Below are 16,124 nucleotides of genomic sequence, written 5' to 3'. Positions count from 1 at the left end.
AAATAGGCTAATTAAAGCTTAGGTTATTAACTAGTGAGCAAATGAGGATTAGCATTATAAGTCACTGATAAGGTAGGGTCACGTAGACCCAAACTGGGAGGATGGCAGTATAACTATACAATGGAAAAGGTACATAGTACAGTAGGGTGGTAGAGTCTGGTGACAAGATAGGAAGAAAAACATCGGAAAGATGATGTTAGGAAAGCTAGACTTTAAATTTTGCCTAATTAACTTCTATTCGTCCTCAAATGTTTAAAAGTCATTGCCTTGGGGAAGCCCTTGATCACTTCTCCCTCCCCAAATTTAGATGAGGTTCTCTTATACATTCATAGAACCGTATTTTACTTCAGAATATTCATTTATTAGGATTTATAATTGATTAGTAATTAGTCTTCTCTCACTAAGTTCTATGAGAGAGGATCTGGATTGGTTTTACTCTCCATTATTTCTAAGTGCCAAATACAGTGCCTGGCACAAAGCAGGTGCTCAATATTTAAATAATTCTTACATCGAAGAAGAAATCAAAACTATCAATCAGGCTACTTAGGAATTAAGGACAATGAGAATGTTACATTTCCTGAGGACTGTGGGCAAAGCTATTTTCAAGGAGGAAACTCAGCCTTCAATCCTTTTATTTTTAAATAAATGAACTAAATATTCAAGGAATTGGGGGAATCAGTAAAAAACATAATGCTAAAACAAAATTGGTAGAAGTAATCTTTGAAAAGCGCATAAAACTGACAAATAACTGGCAAGGCTAGTCAATGGACAAAAAAACCCCAAATACATAATGTTTAGAATAAGCAGTGATGTTAGAGCAGGTGAAATAAATTTAAAATATAGTAGAGCACTATGTACAACTCTAAACAAGTACATTAGAACATTTAAGTAAAATGGACACTTTTCTAGAACAATTAAAGGCCAAACATCGATTCAAAAAAATCTGAATGGTTTGCTAACATGAGTATATCAAGGTTCATCATACTGTCTACTCTTCTTCATATCTGGAGTTTTTAAATAAGATAGTAAAATCATGCCTTCAAGAAGTAATGCTTTCCATTTCCCTTCTCCGACTAGGACTACAAATTGCATAGCACTTGTCTCATACGTAAAATTGTACAGTGTCTGCACAGCCCACTCTACCAGCTTGAGAGCAGCTCTCCACCAAGTCGAGTCAACTCACACATGAAATGTAAAACACGAAGAAATGGGTGCAAGATGGGCCTAGCTAAGGTCGGGGTTAGGCGATCAACAGGGTAGAGAACACCAAGGCAGCCGCTTGCCACACCTAGAGCCCAACGCGCCTGCGCAGGGTTTAGGCCGCTCCTCTACCAGCTGGGGGCGGAAGTGTGGATGCCCGGAGTCACGTGGACGGGGGTGGGGCGCGCGGGACGTGCCGCCGCGTTGTAGCGGGTTCTATGGGCGGTGGCAGAGAATGTGTGTGCAGCTGTTGCTCGCCTGGGACTCTATCTCCCGCCAGAACGTGAAGCCAGCGGCTGCGAGGACGCGGCAGCGAAGGAGGAGGGCGAGGGCAGCCGGAGACAGGCCAGGTGTCTCTCTCTCAGGCTGAAGAACCCCGGCTTTGTGGGGGTCATGGCATCGCTGGCTGACCGAGTGCGCAGCAACGGGCGCATCGCCGCCGGGCTCCTGCTCAACCTGCTGGTGTCCATCTGCATTGTGTTCCTCAACAAATGGATCTATGTGCACCACGGCTTCCCCAACATGACCCTGACCCTGGTGCACTTCGTGGTCACCTGGCTAGGCTTGTACATCTGCCAGAAGCTGGACATCTTTGCCCCCAAAAGTCTGCCGCTTTCCAAGCTCCTCCTCCTGGCCCTCAGCTTCTGTGGCTTCGTGGTTTTCACCAACCTCTCTCTGCAGAACAACACCATAGGCACCTATCAGCTGGCGAAGGCCATGACCACGCCGGTGATCATAGTCATCCAGACCTTCTGCTACAAGAAAACCTTCTCTACCAAAATACAGCTTACGCTGGTGAGTAGCTTCAGTTTCGCAAGCCACAGCTCTGACAACCCACCTCCTGGACCGTCTTTCTCTCCGGGAAATTTGAATGTTAACTTTGCTGCACGCTGTCTTCCATCATCTTGAAATCCACACATGTGTCATCTGTGAGCATGTGAATTAAGGCTTATTTGGGAGAAATGGAAAAGCCATCTTGGCACTTTTGGGCTCTTAGCCGAGGAGTGTGCTCTTGTGTTTAATAACTACTGTTTGACGATAATCCTTAAATGCTGTGATCGGTAAGAAAAGAAAGCTGTACTGGATGGTGCAATTGAGTGTATCAGATTATCTGGAAAAGCTCAAGCGAAAGATGCCCACCTTCCCCAGGGGAACCAAGCCATGTGTGATAAACGTTGAAGGTTTAGCGTAAAATATACATCTCAGACTCTGTCAGCAGTGACATACTGCAGAGGTTTCTGCATCTTTATATAAAAGGAAATGGACTAAAATAATTTGCACTTAGAAACTTACAGTATTTAAGATCTGAATGATTTTGTTTATGTTTATATGTTGTTTAGACACTAGTTTCGGTTCTTCCTATGTCGGTGCATGCGGTATGCCTTCTTGCAAAGTGCAATGCATTGACTCATTACTTTATCCAAAATTTGAAATAGAATTAAATGTGAACATAATGTAGAATTATCATATTTCACTTTGAGGAAACAGGATTAATTTATAGAAGTTCATTATTACCCAGTGATGTGTTTATGATTAACCTTGTAAGACACCATGAAAGGAATACTCTTGAATTTATTCTGAACAACATTTACCTCTTTTTCTTTACAGATTCCTATAACTTTAGGTGTAATCCTAAATTCTTATTACGATGTGAAGTTTAATTTCCTTGGAATGGTGTTTGCTGCTCTTGGTGTTTTAGTTACATCCCTTTATCAAGTGGTTGGTAATTTTTTTTCTTTATGTGCCTTTTTAACAGATATCATAAATTTCGAAGCTGTATCCCAAGGTTTAGAAAGTACAGTATAGAGACAATAGACTGTTGGGAAGAAAGCATAATTGCATAAATTGTCTGACTCAAGGTGAAGAGAAGAAAGGAGACAGAGAAACTTGGGTGTATGATGCTCACCAAATACTTACCTACCTGTTTGTAAGTGTATAATACAACTGCTTAACAGTCTCAGTTTGGGGTGATATTATATTATTTTTGGGAAATCTTTACAAAATGAGTAGTAAGACTTTTTACTTGAGGACTGAGTTCATTGGTTGCATTAATCATATACTCTTTCAAAATTTGAATGGGAAAGGAAAATTTCAGATTTATAAATCTTTACCTCAAAAATATGCTGATGTTACAACTTGTATATTGGCTTCAAATAATTTGTCTATATCAATATTTTTTAGCAATGGATTTTTTACTTCTTGTACTTAGCACAGTGCCCTTGCTTATAGCAGGCATTCATTAAAAATTTATTCATGGATCCACTTCATTACCATAAAATTTGAACAAGTATGTTTTTTGTTTCTTAAATAGTGGGAAAAAGTAACTTGGTGTAGGGTACAGTGAAACAGTATTTTCTCTATACTAAAAACCTTGGACTGGAAATTCTGGGTGTGCCTGCATGGGGTAATCAGAGTCAAAATGTGTAACCAATTTTACTTCTTTCACAAACATCCACTGGCTATAAACTATGACATTCTAGTTGAGTGTTAGGAGTTAAAATCATAGCCTTAGCATCTTAAACTTTATAATACTGATCATTTCAGAAACATTATTATGTAAAAATTCTGGGGTTGAATACATATTTTAGTAGCAGAGAAGCAGTCTAAATAACACACCAGTGGCATGAAAGGATAGAGCACCCCCTCAGTCTTTTCACTTAGCTCCCAGATAGTCTGTCTTTTATTGCAGACAGCAGTCAGAGGAAGCTCAGCTTTGTTCTTTAAGAAAATTATATTTAGGTGTGCTTTAGTGGGCTTAAATTCTGTTACTAGATTCAATAATGAACATTCTTATTATCTTTTTTGCTAAATGAACTTTTTATTTTTTTGCCCAGTATTTACTAAATATAGCAAGAAATTTTATTTGTTGAACATTAGAATTTCTTGTATTCATTATATGTAGTTTGAGTTCAGAGTACTCTCTGCCCATGCCAATATGACCGTTTTTGTTCACACTAGTCTCAAAATTGCTATAGATTAGAATCAAAGGATTCTATAGCCCTGGGGTAGATAATTTGAAATGAGATTGACCAAGGAATGATTATAGACTAACTAAATGGGCAGAGTTCTCCGTTATCAGTAAATGGTAAAAGTCTTGTTACAGAAAAGGTAATGGTCTCTAAAAATTCATTTTAAAGAGACTTGTATTTTCCCATTGTATCCAGGTGCAATTTCTAAGTTTTTTCTTATACTTCTCTGGCATTAAAAGGAGTTAAAAGATGAATGATCAGCTGTGACCTTCAGTTGTAGAAAGACTGTTGACTCATTCATTCAGACATTACTCCTACTTAATGCCCAGCCTCGAGGATACAAAGATGAAAAGCAGCCGCTATTCAGCACCATAGAAACACATGCAGACAGCTAATCACAAGCAGGATAGGTACAGATCATAAGGAAGGTTCTGAGGTACTCCAGGGAGGAAGCAGCAGTTCGACAGGAGGGTGGTGAGGTAAGTCTTTATGGAAAAGTTAACAATTTCAGTTGAAGGATGCACACGAATTTTCTTTCATTGCAATGATGTGAGAAAGTATGGAGCATTTTTGGAGATGATTTGTTTGGTGAGACTATAGTGGCATTGTGGAAGGACAAGGCTTAGGTTGGGTGAAACCAGGAAGTGTTCTCTTCATCCTGCCGGCACCAGGAAAGGAGTGTAGAGAATGGAATGACTCGATTGTTCCCTGTGTTTTAGAAAATTAACTGTTGTGGCAATGAAGACTGAATAAGAGAGGGAAAAAAGGATGATAGGCAGAGCAGTTAGAAAACTAGGGGAAGGCAGGAAGGCCTTAAATTAGGACAGCAAAATGGACATGGAAAGGAAAAGCAGACTTTAGGAACCTCTTAGAGAAAGAATTAGTAGGACCTGACTGAATGTGAGAGAGGAAAGTAAGGAGTCCAATCTTTGGAGGAGATTGTGTAAACTATTGGAGCAACACAGGGACTAATGAGCTTGATTTTAAACAAGTCCCTGCAGGTTATCTGAGTGAAGATGGCCAGCAAGCTGTTGGAGACATGAGTTTAAGGATGCTCAAGGAAAGAGGTCAGAGCTATAGATGTCATCAGATGGTAAAAGAGATCAGTTGGGGATAAAAAGGATGGCCGGACCTCTACCTTAAAAATAGTAAGTGAAAGAAGAGGTGAGTGAGGAAACAGTGCAAATCAGAGGTCAAGTTCATCCAAGAGAAATTTGCAGGTTCTGCAGAGAGCTACAGCAGGAGGAGGGTGCCGGGGAGTTCTTTGGATGTGGCCATTGGAGGCGATGATGCCATTTGGGGGAATAGTTTCGGTAGAGGGTAGTGGGCGGAAACTAGAGTGCACTGCAGGAAGGGAAAGTGGAGGCCCTGAGAGTCACCACCATTCCAGGTGGTTCTGTATCAGAGACACGGAGCTGCCTGGTGAGGCTGCTAAAGGAACAGAGGGGTAGGCAGACACTCTGCATTCATCTTTGCTCACTGCGGTGCCCCAAGGAACCAGCAGCAGAAGAATCAGTACTTTGTCCTTCATATTTACAAAAGACTCTTAGTTAAGATTGGTAGGAGTATGTTTCAGATTTCCTGCTCTTCTATTTTTGTCTTGGTGAATTGCTATAGACTTAGAATATATGTAACAGGATACCCAGACCTACAGGAAAAAGAATTAAGTAGGAGCAGTTATTCAAAAGCCTGGCTGTTTTTGCCAGATCTTATTTAAACAGTCCTATCAAGCTTTCTTTAAACAGTCATATTTGTGAAGAATTTTGAGGACCGATGGGACTTGGAGCTTTGAGGTGTTGGCTCTAGTGAATGATGTAATCGATTAGGATTTGTGATATCTCCTTTCTTGAGGTGTATTGGTGGGGATTACCCACAGATAAGTCATTGATAAAGAGGAAAATTTCTTCTACCATTGATTGAGTTTTCTAAAGTGAATGAAAAGACCTCACATACCTTTCTAGCCACACACATGGCAGCCTCCTAGAATAACTGAGGTTTGTTCCTGTTAGTCTCTAAATTAGTCAGCCCTGCCCCCCAGTCTTTTGGGGAGAGGGCACTTTTAGAAAGAAATGAAGTCTGACACTGCATCTGTATTCCTGCTTATTACCTAAATATCCATTCCTGCCATATTTCTCTGAGATCTCTGATGCTCGTGGGCCCCTGTATGCACTGACTTTCTTCATTTACTAGGATCAGGAGAGAAGAGGGATTTTTCCTCCTTCTTTATAATTGAGAAGAAAATACATGAGAAGACATTGAATTTGTAAAGCTCTTTTCATCCAAGGTGCTTAAAGGACATTCGTATGTATTATGGGTTTAGAAATCTTGTAGAATGATTAGGTGTTTCCTCTTCCCCAGCCCTGTGCCCCACATTCCCATCTTTGTGGCTAGAGTTGCATCTTTCCTTTATTGGTGTAATGCTGTTTTTTTTCCCCCTGCCTAACTGGTTTTATCTCCTAATTTTCAGTGGGTAGGAGCCAAACAGCATGAATTGCAAGTAAACTCAATGCAGTTGCTATACTACCAGGCTCCGATGTCCTCTGCCATGTTGCTGGTCGCCGTGCCCTTCTTTGAACCAGTGTTTGGAGAAGGAGGACTGTTTGGTCCCTGGTCAGTTTCTGCTTTGGTGAGTTCTGATTGTTTGGGTGTTTAATAAACAAGGCAATAATAATCCTTCCATTATCAATGTAATTTTAATTTTCAGAGCACTATCTCAGATCTATTCTCACATTTAATCTTTATAATCACCCTTTAAGGGAGGCGAGGTGAAGAAACTGAGGCACAGAAAGGTTAAGGGACTTGCCAAGGGTCAGAGAGGTAGTCAGTGGCAAAACCAGGACGAGAATTCAGGTCTACTGATGCCTGTTCTGACCACTCCACACTATAGCCCACAAATAATTTGGGCATCTGTTTTATTTTTACAATGAACATATAGCCTTATTGATTTTGTTTTAATAATATAAATAGTATATACTCATATATAAAAATATAAAGAATGTGTAAGTCTAGAATCCTGCCAAACTAAGGTAATCACCTTTACTATTTTGGTGATTACTTTATGGAAATTTTTAAAAAATATATATGCATGCATGTGTGTCTGCATGTATGTATGTATAATATGATATGCATGGAACCTTATCACATAGTCTGTGATTATCATGGGTTCCTTTTCCCCAGCCCTCCTACCCATACACACTTCAACATCTCATCGCCCCATTCCCGCTGCCCTGAAGTAAGTCATGTCAACATTCCAGTGTTTGTTCTTCTGTATTTTTCTCTGTGGTATACATTCATATATGTCAATACATGCAGCACACACATACACACACGTATACATAAAGTAAACATTTGATTTTACAAAAGTAGGATCATATCACGTGATTTTTTGTATCTGATTTTTTTCAATATTTCATGAAAATTTCTTCATTTCATTCTTTCAATGTCTACGTAGTAGTTCCAGTTCCATTTCTTAACCACAGTGTTGCGGTGAGCATCTTTGTACTTGTGTCCTCATGAACTGGTACTTTTTTCCATGGAATAGAGTCCTAAGAGTGGAATTGCCAGATCAAATGGATATGTACTTGGGAACATTTTAAGTTAGAAAGTAAAGTCCACCCACTTAGGGAAGGAGTGTCTGCTTCCCATAACTTTCACCTTTGGAACACAGTCAATAAGAATGTCTTTTTTGTTGGTAGTGTTAACTTATCAAACTTATATAGCTCTGTCAGTGTTCTAGGCGCTAGGCACTATTCTAAGCATTTTGCAAAAATCCTGATAGCAACTTTATTGTGTGGCGACTATTATTATCCCTATATTTACCAATGAGGAAACTTAGAAACTAAGAGTTAAGTAACTGACTGGAAATCCCGCAGCTAATGCAGAGCTCGAGTTTGAATCCATGCATTCTGGCTCCAAAGTCCATATTCGTAACCACCCCACTGTGCTGCCTGTGTAGAGTGATAGTTGTTTCAAATTCATATGCTTTGGCATATACCCTTTTTCCAAAATAAAAATCACTGTACCATCTGTCAGATGATATTTCCTCTTGATTTCACAAAAGTTCTAGCTATCTTGTTGGTCTGGTCTTCAAATCACTGCAGCTTAGACATCTTAAGTTAGGAAAGGAGAAGCTTTATGCGTTAGGCCCTCTGACAAATTTGAGAAAGAAAAGTGCAACAGAAAAGTTATTTTAAAAAGTCAGAGAAACAATACACAATAGTCTGAGACCATTGAATAAGCAAAAGTCCTCTTATTTAATGTCCCTAGAGGGCATCATTGCCTCAAAGTAGATCTTATAATTATGTTTTTAGTGATATGCTACGTCATCAAGAAATAAGTATGTAACATTCGTGCATACAGTGAAATTAATGGGTATATTTCTAGAAAGGTTTTTAAAACCTTTAAGGAGCTAGTTTCTCTTAGTTGAAAATTTAACAGGCCTCACTTTTATAAAACAATTAAGGTATTACCCTTTTTACCTAAATAGGATGCAAATCCAACTCCTCTAGTCCTCTTATGGCTGCACTAAAAACTGATAAAACCACATGGGGCAGAAAGAATCTTCAAATATGATGTATTTTTTCTTTGGAACTAAAACTTATTAATTCAAATCGTAACTAACATTTTATCTAAAGTCTTATTTTAGAAATAGAAAATGACTCTATAACTTTTTAAATAAAATTGTGGGATACGTTTTGAAAGAATGCCGTAGGTATGCACAGTGGCACAGACCACTTTGTCCCTCTGTCCTCAGCCACGTTGGCTTATTCACTGCCCCATGTACACAGTTTGTGCTCTCATTCCTCCACACCTTGACCCACACCGTTCCCTCTGCTCGGAGTCTTAACTCCCTTTCTTTATACATACATTTGAGATCCAAAGACCTTTCTCACCATCTCAGCCCAAAATGACATGTCCTGCGTAGAGATTCATGTAGAACCTGTTGTCTCTCTGCCTGTTACTGAGATAATTTTAACTCTGGCACTTACTAGCTATGTGATCATAGATAGGTAGATTACCTTTCTGTGCTCTGTTTTCTTGTCTGTAAAAAGGGGTAATATTTTACTACCTCATGGGTATTTATGAGGAGCAAACGAATTAATACATGTGAAACATTTAAAACAATTCTTGGCACATAATAAGTACTATGTAAGTTTAAGCCGTGATTATCAAGACTTTTATTATGTCCTTAAGTGGTTTCTAAGCTCTTTGAGGACAAGAATTTATTGTGTTCCTTACAATGCATGGCCTAGTTTTGTGCATATCCAATGAATATATATTGATTTAATTTAAATAAGAATAAATATGAGCAATTCAATAGAAAAAAAGATCTGGAAGGATATATGTTAAGGTATTAACAATGGTAGGTGGTTGGGATTATAAGAATTCCTTATATTCTTTTTGTTTATCTTTATTTTCTAATTTTTCTATAATAAACATGTATTACTTTTATAATAAGAAATTATTACAAAGTAAATTTTCTTCAGCTGGATAATAAGAATGAACCTGGAAATTCACATTCAGAGGCAGGATATTATTGAAGAATTTTCCTTTGAATTTTGTAGACAAAATTACATTTCAGAATATTATTCATTCACTCTTTTACCCTCAATTTTTGTTATCTTTCAAATTGAGTCTCTCCTTTTTAAAATCTTATTCTTAATGGTTGCTATTTCAGTTTTTAGAAATGTCTAATGAAATGTATTTTTCATTGATTATTGTGACTGAACCTTCTTTTCATTAATGATTCTTTTGATTTATTTGTAGCTTATGGTGCTGCTATCTGGAGTAATAGCTTTCATGGTGAACTTATCGATTTATTGGATCATTGGGAACACTTCACCAGTCACGTATCCTTTTCCTAATAACTTACAAATGCATAGCCTTTTATATTTTCCAAACCTCCATCACACTTATTTTCTTGAGTCTCACACTTAGTATTGCATGGCCTAAATTGAGTAGAGGGAGTTTTTCTTTAATCTTTTACCATCTCGTTACACACTAGAGTCAATAGAAATATAAAGAAATATGAACTTTCTGTATCATGAACATTTTTGAATTTTCTTAAGTAATAGATGACCTTTTACCTTATCAAAATGAACATAGAGAACCATTCCTTGCACTTGGCGGAGTTAAATAATAGGATGGATGCTTAGGTTGTCAGTCAATTCTCATTTATCAACAGTGATAAAGTAGTTGTGGTTTTCCAGATAACAAGATAATTTCATACTTCTGAAACTGACATGTGACTTCTGACTTTTGGAGTATGTTTTTGTACTTGCTTGGATATGGGTGTGCCTGTTTTTCTCAATATTACTTCAAGAAATGAAGTCATACCTTGAAGGTTGAATCAGACTTAACCGCCCATTCTTAACATCTGCCATCATTTTGTTTCTCGTCTCATTTCACTCTGCTCCACAAATGCAAAGAATGGATTTCCTTGGCCAGGCATTTTTTGAAACACCTTGTGTGTATAAGGCATTTAATTCTCACAGCAGTGCTGTGAGGTAGATTTTGTCATTTGATTTTGTGGAGATGGAAATGAAGGTGCAGAGCAGTTAAATAATTCACGGTTGAGCAGCTAAAAAGTGTGGTGTCCAGATTTCAAACCGTGCAATCTGGTCCCAGAACTCATGCACTGTGCTGCTAAGTCAAGGTATCCAAGAGTGTGTCCCGATTAAGGACATTTATTCATTCAACAGGCATTTATTGAACACCCACTATAAACCGTTCATTGACAATATTTACATATTGAATATCTACTATATTCTAGGCACTGGGGATACAATAGTGAGCCAAATAGACAAAAAAATCTTTGCTCTCACAGGCTTAAATTCTGGTAAGAACGATAGACTATAAACAATAAAAATAGAAAAAAAATACATATACAGTGTTAGATAGTGTTAAGTGCCAAGGAGAAAAAATAAAGCAGGAAAGAGGATATGAAATGTTGGGAACAGAGTTGAAATTTTAGGGAGAGGAGGCAGGAAGACCTCTATAGGAAGGGGACTTTTGAGTAAAGACCTGAAAGGAGGTTGCACCATGCTGATTGAGATGCACAGCAGGTGAGAGGCTCTAAGGGACAAGGAAGCCTGTGGGGTTGGAGCAGGAAGAGCAGAGCATGGAATATAGTAGGACCCTGAGAGGTAACAGGAGCCAGATGGAGCAGAGCTTTTACATAAAGACTATTACTCTGAGCAAGAAGGGAAGCCTTTGGAGTTTTAAGCAGAGAAATGACATGATTTTACTTAGATTCTAATAGGGTCACTCTAGTCTGCTGTCTTGAGAATAGACCAAAGCAAGGTTTCCTAACCTCAGTGTTGTTGATCTTTTGGACCACATAATTCTTTATTGCAGAGGCCTGTCCTGTACAGTGTAGGATGTTTAGCAGTATCCCTGGCCTCTACCCACTAGATGCCAGTAGCATACCCCTTCTCCAATTATGACAACCAAAAATGTGTCCAGACCTTGCCCAGGTGGCAAAATCACCCCTGCGAGAGAACCACTGTACTAAAAGAAGCAGAGGAAAAAGGGAAACTGTCAATAAGCCACTGTAATATTCTAATTCAGAAATAGTGGTGGTTTGGTACCAGGATGGTAGCAATGGACATAGTGAGAAGTGATTGGATTCTGGATATATTTTCAAGTAGAGCCAACAGTTTTTGCTGACAAATTGGATGGGGAGAGTATGACAGGAAGCAAGGTTGACTCACATGATTTGGGCATGTTATGTACATGTTATGATACCTAGTACATGGAGTTGCCATTGACTTGGATAGGACAGCCCCTACGTTTGGGGGTGAAGAGGAAGAGCAAGTGCTCAGGGTCAGGGTCTCAGCTGGGGTAGTCTAGAGACAGTAGTGTGTAGATTTGGTTTAAAGCAATGAGACTGATCGAGATAGCCAAGTAAACAAGTAGTAGAAGAGATGCCCAAAGATTGGGCCCTGGGTCACTTCAATGTTTAGAGTTCAGAGAGATGAGAGGATCCAGCCAGAAGAGGCAGGGAAGGAGCAATTAAGGCAGAAGGAAGGAGAGTAGTATAGAAACCAAGTGAGGAGGAAGGGAGATCAGCCACGTCAGATGCCACCGACAGGTCAAGAACAAGGAAGACGTAGTTGATGAAGGGGTTTTGTAAGGTGGAGGGCAGTGACAGTTTGGACAAGAGTTTTCAGAGTGAGCTACTTGAAAGAGAGGCTGAAGAATAAAGAAATGCTGAAATGTTAGAGCCAGGGCACTTGAAGGTAGTTCATAATTGAAAATAAAGTATATTTTATTATGGTTCTAATTAACATCCTTGGGAAGATCCTGTGCCTCTCAGGAAATCACTTGCGTTGGGTCAGGCGAGCACAGGTACCCCTGGGACATAGCAGCACTCTCCTGCCCAGGAGGAACTTCCAGGCTGCTCATTTGGGCTCAGAAGAGAGGAAAGAGCCTGGGCTTTAAGGCCAGACACATCCAGATGTGCATGCCTGTCTCTGCCTCTACCTGTGGGCCTGAGCAAGTTGTGAGAGCTTTTGGATCTCACTCGTCACTTATGAGAGTTCTTGGATCTCATTCGTATCACATATTCCCTCAAATGGTGTTGGGTTGTTGTGTTTGAGAGAATATGTGTGAAGCACCTGGCAGATGTTTATTATGCATAAATTCTGCTATCAATAACTGTTGTTATAGCTAACACATATGGCGCTTAGTGCCCAGTGTGTCATAGGTGGTCAGTGTTACTCCCTCCCCTGTCTCCCATTTCCCTGCTAAACTGAAGCATACTGGATGTGCCTACTTGTGTCCACTCTCTGGCTCCTTACACGTCTCACCTTGCTTGCCAAGGGAAGTTTATTAGAATTGGCCCTTTAGAACATGATCAAAGATTGCTGTACAAAATATCTTCTCTGTACCTTGCTGTGAATTCCTTTTCTAACCTTAGATTGTAGTCCCTTTTCTCTCATTTGGAGATCAACAAGAACAGGAGAGGCAGCCTCCCACAGTTTAAATTGCTGTAACCTACCTGTAGAAACTAGGATTGACCCAGCACATCACTGAAGTTGTTCTTTGGATGGGGGCTGCTGTTCAGTCTGTGTTTCTGCAGTTCTTTCCAGCTACAAGAAGCCATTGCTGTGTGTATGAGTGTGTGTGTTGTGTTTGTGTGAATGTACTATCTAGCTTGTTATTCCTTTTTATCCTTATCCAACAACCTCAGCTATAACATGTTTGGACACTTCAAGTTCTGCATTACTTTATTTGGAGGATCTGTTTTATTTAAGGATCCACTATCAGTTAATCAGGGTCTTGGCATGTTATGTACATTATTTGGCATTCTCGCCTATACCCATTTTAAACTCAGTGAACAGGAAGTAAGTAAGAGTAAATTGGTACAACGTCCTTAATTAGGTTTTGTGGAGAAAAGAAAGTCACGCCAAGATGATTATCTTAAGTGTGCAAGTCACTTTCAAATAAGAAAAAAAAAATTACATTGCAAAATCCATTGAATGATGGTTTACAAGAAGTAGCACAATGGAAATGATAATCATAAATGTGACATTTTCTTCTGAAGAGTACCTTTTTTCGAAAACCTAATTCTCTAAAACAGTGGTTTGTGCTTATTTTAAAGGATGATTGTATGAAATATATAGGATGATTTGGCCGTACAAAATGAAGTACATGAAAAATTCTATTATAAAGTTCTATTATAATGACAGAGGACTTCATATCAGTGAACTACACATGTGTCATGGTTTTTAAGTATTCAGCTCTTCCAAGGAAGGACACATAGGACTCCTCTACTTGCTTGTATGTGGTCCCCAATATGAACTCTATTATAATTTTGGCCAAAGGTTCAAGTCAGAATTTAAATCTAACATTTCTATTTTAGTGTAGGATAACTTCCTGCTTATTTATAGAAGTAAAATATAATTTATAGAAAGCAAAGTGTATTAAAGGAGACCATGAGACAAAATCTAGTTCCAGTGGTACGATTTTTCTAGTAGAAAATTTATATAAGAAGTTGTATGTTATCCAAAAAAAACCTGTAGTTTCTATAGGTAGTCTTATTTTTGAGCTCTCAGTGAACTCTTGAAATTACATGTAAAGTTAAAAAACAAAATAGTTCCATGTTTAAATAGCCCAAGAAGAGACTATAGGTGAAATTGAGCAAGTTTCATATTATCTTGGTAAATATTCTCCTGGCCTCTGCGCCTTTCACTTGGCATTTTCTTAATTCTACCTCCCTACCTTTCACATTTGAGGCATTTGTGGAACTTTCTCTGGTATTGAGGATTTAGAGTGAACTGAGTCCAGCCTTTCTAAAGTGGCCAAGGGAAATTCTTATGGAACAAGTCAGAGCAAATGCTATCCAAACACTAAGTAGAAACTTGCCGAAAATGGAAAAATTTTAAAGAGAAGTAGAAAAATGGTCACTATTAAACTAGTTTCATGAGTATTTTAAGGAAAAATTTTTAATTAGGCTGTAGGGGAAATACATGATTTCTACTTGAGGAAAATATAGTGCCACATATTTAATTGCAAAATGTATTTCTACCTTCCAGCCTCTTGACATGAAAGCATTAAAAGTAGTTGTCGATAACCTTTGATAAAAAGTTGAGATGGATAAACCCTCTTGCAGTAAATAATCCTTTTTTCTAAATATTATTTATAATCTTTAAATAAGGAAACAACACTTAAGAGGACAAAGAGCCAAGTGTATAAAATATCTGTTGTAAGATTTTTTTCCTGACCTGTTTGAAATGAAAGCCTTACAGAAAATCTATTTTGACAGAATTTCGATGTATCAGTCTGTTTTATGATTAGTATGTGTGATGTTCTGTTTTTGTTTTAAATATTCTTTGGTCTTTCTCAGTTTCCAAAGCTGTATTTTATTGTGCTAGGACGTACAAAATAATTTGTCTGACCAGATGAACCTCAGGCACTGTTTGTTTAATAATGTTCTCTGTGTATGTTTAAATTAACAATTAATTATTTCCCAAAAGCTGGAGAAAAGTATTTCAGCACAGTGAGAATTATGTGATTTCTGTGCACTAACAGCAAGGAGTTGATTTGTGCCATGTACAAATTATTTTAACTGTAAATACGACTTGGGGAGGATTATAATAAATGTTGGGGGAGGGCTATAATAAATGTCGGGGCAAGATTATAATAAATGTTGGAGGAAGGTTTTAATAAATGATGTCAGTACGAATGCAGTGAGAAGGTTGGAGCAAGATAGGGTGGAAGTGCATAAATATAAGTGAATAAAATTGGTACTACTGGAATTAGAGACTGATAAACATTTTGTGCCCTGAAGACTCTCTTCCCATTGAGAAGTACATTTCTGGGGGAAAAATGTACCAGATGACCAGGACCAGCCACAGAGACAAACCAGAAACACAGTGCTGTGGAAAAACACACACTGTCCTTTCGTTACAGATGTAACCGCACTTGTTTTTTATCCTATGTTAAATGACCGAACTTCAGTTTTTACCGTTTACAAATAAAGAGTACCTGATGATTTTACTTTTGTATTGCATATTAGAACTAGTGGAAGAATGATACCATCTGTGTGTATGGGCAGTGGGAAGGCTGGCCTGTCCAGCTCCCAAATATGAAAATCCTCTTCTCCCTTTTAAAATAACATGAAGGAGAAATCTTTCTCTGTGAAATAAAGCAAGATTTCTCTTGTTTCATTTTTTAAATACATTTTAAACCTTGCTATATTTAAATCGTTAGTCATTGTCTTTTTAAAAAATTTTATTTGAAAGCAACAATATTCAATAAGCACTCTACATCAGTTCCGTCAGTAAATAGTAGTTGGGTGAATGAATATGTAGAATGGCCAAAGGTGAAAGTTCAATTTAAAAAAATGAGACCAGATTTATTACATATTCAGTTTTGTATTTGTTTCCAAACTTGAACTGGGTTGTACTTGCTAACATTAGGAATACAGCGACAATTTCATTCACTCAACAA

The 16,124-nt window shown here is 38.2% G+C and overlaps 1 protein-coding gene across 3 annotated transcripts; it reads left to right on the top strand.

Moving 5' to 3' along the window:
• Nucleotides 1-1,381: 1,381 nt before the first annotated feature.
• SLC35E3 (solute carrier family 35 member E3) lies at nucleotides 1,382-15,850 on the top strand. Of its 3 annotated transcripts, none has more exons than XM_016148465.2 (5): nucleotides 1,382-1,995; nucleotides 2,809-2,919; nucleotides 6,637-6,795; nucleotides 9,936-10,018; nucleotides 13,363-15,850. In XM_016148465.2, exons 1-5 carry the CDS (start codon nucleotides 1,594-1,596, stop codon nucleotides 13,547-13,549), a joined length of 942 nt encoding a protein of 313 aa, XP_016003951.1. In that variant the 5' UTR covers nucleotides 1,382-1,593; the 3' UTR covers nucleotides 13,550-15,850. The 3 variants fall into 3 exon arrangements, with proteins under 3 accessions (XP_016003951.1, XP_016003954.1, XP_016003953.1); XM_016148468.2 differs by having other exon boundaries at nucleotides 1,388-1,995; nucleotides 10,275-13,480; XM_016148467.2 differs by lacking the exon at nucleotides 2,809-2,919 and having other exon boundaries at nucleotides 1,388-1,995.
• The last annotated feature ends 274 nt before the right edge of the window (nucleotides 15,851-16,124 follow it).

This window comes from Rousettus aegyptiacus, unplaced genomic scaffold (assembly GCF_014176215.1).
Source record: "Rousettus aegyptiacus isolate mRouAeg1 unplaced genomic scaffold, mRouAeg1.p scaffold_m13_p_2, whole genome shotgun sequence".
Lineage (NCBI taxonomy): Eukaryota > Metazoa > Chordata > Mammalia > Chiroptera > Pteropodidae > Rousettus > Rousettus aegyptiacus.
Note: the sequence above shows the minus strand (reverse complement) of the source record. Positions and strands in the feature narration are given on the sequence as shown.

Coding starts and splice junctions, on each gene's coding strand:
- SLC35E3 (XM_016148465.2), top strand. CDS start 1,594: ATGGCATCGCTGGCTGACCGAGTGCGCAGCAACGGGCGCATCGCCGCC. Junction 2,920..6,636: donor TTACATCCCTTTATCAAGTG/GTTGGTAATTTT, acceptor CCTAATTTTCAG/TGGGTAGGAGCCAAACAGCA. Junction 10,019..13,362: donor GGGAACACTTCACCAGTCAC/GTATCCTTTTCC, acceptor CAACAACCTCAG/CTATAACATGTTTGGACACT.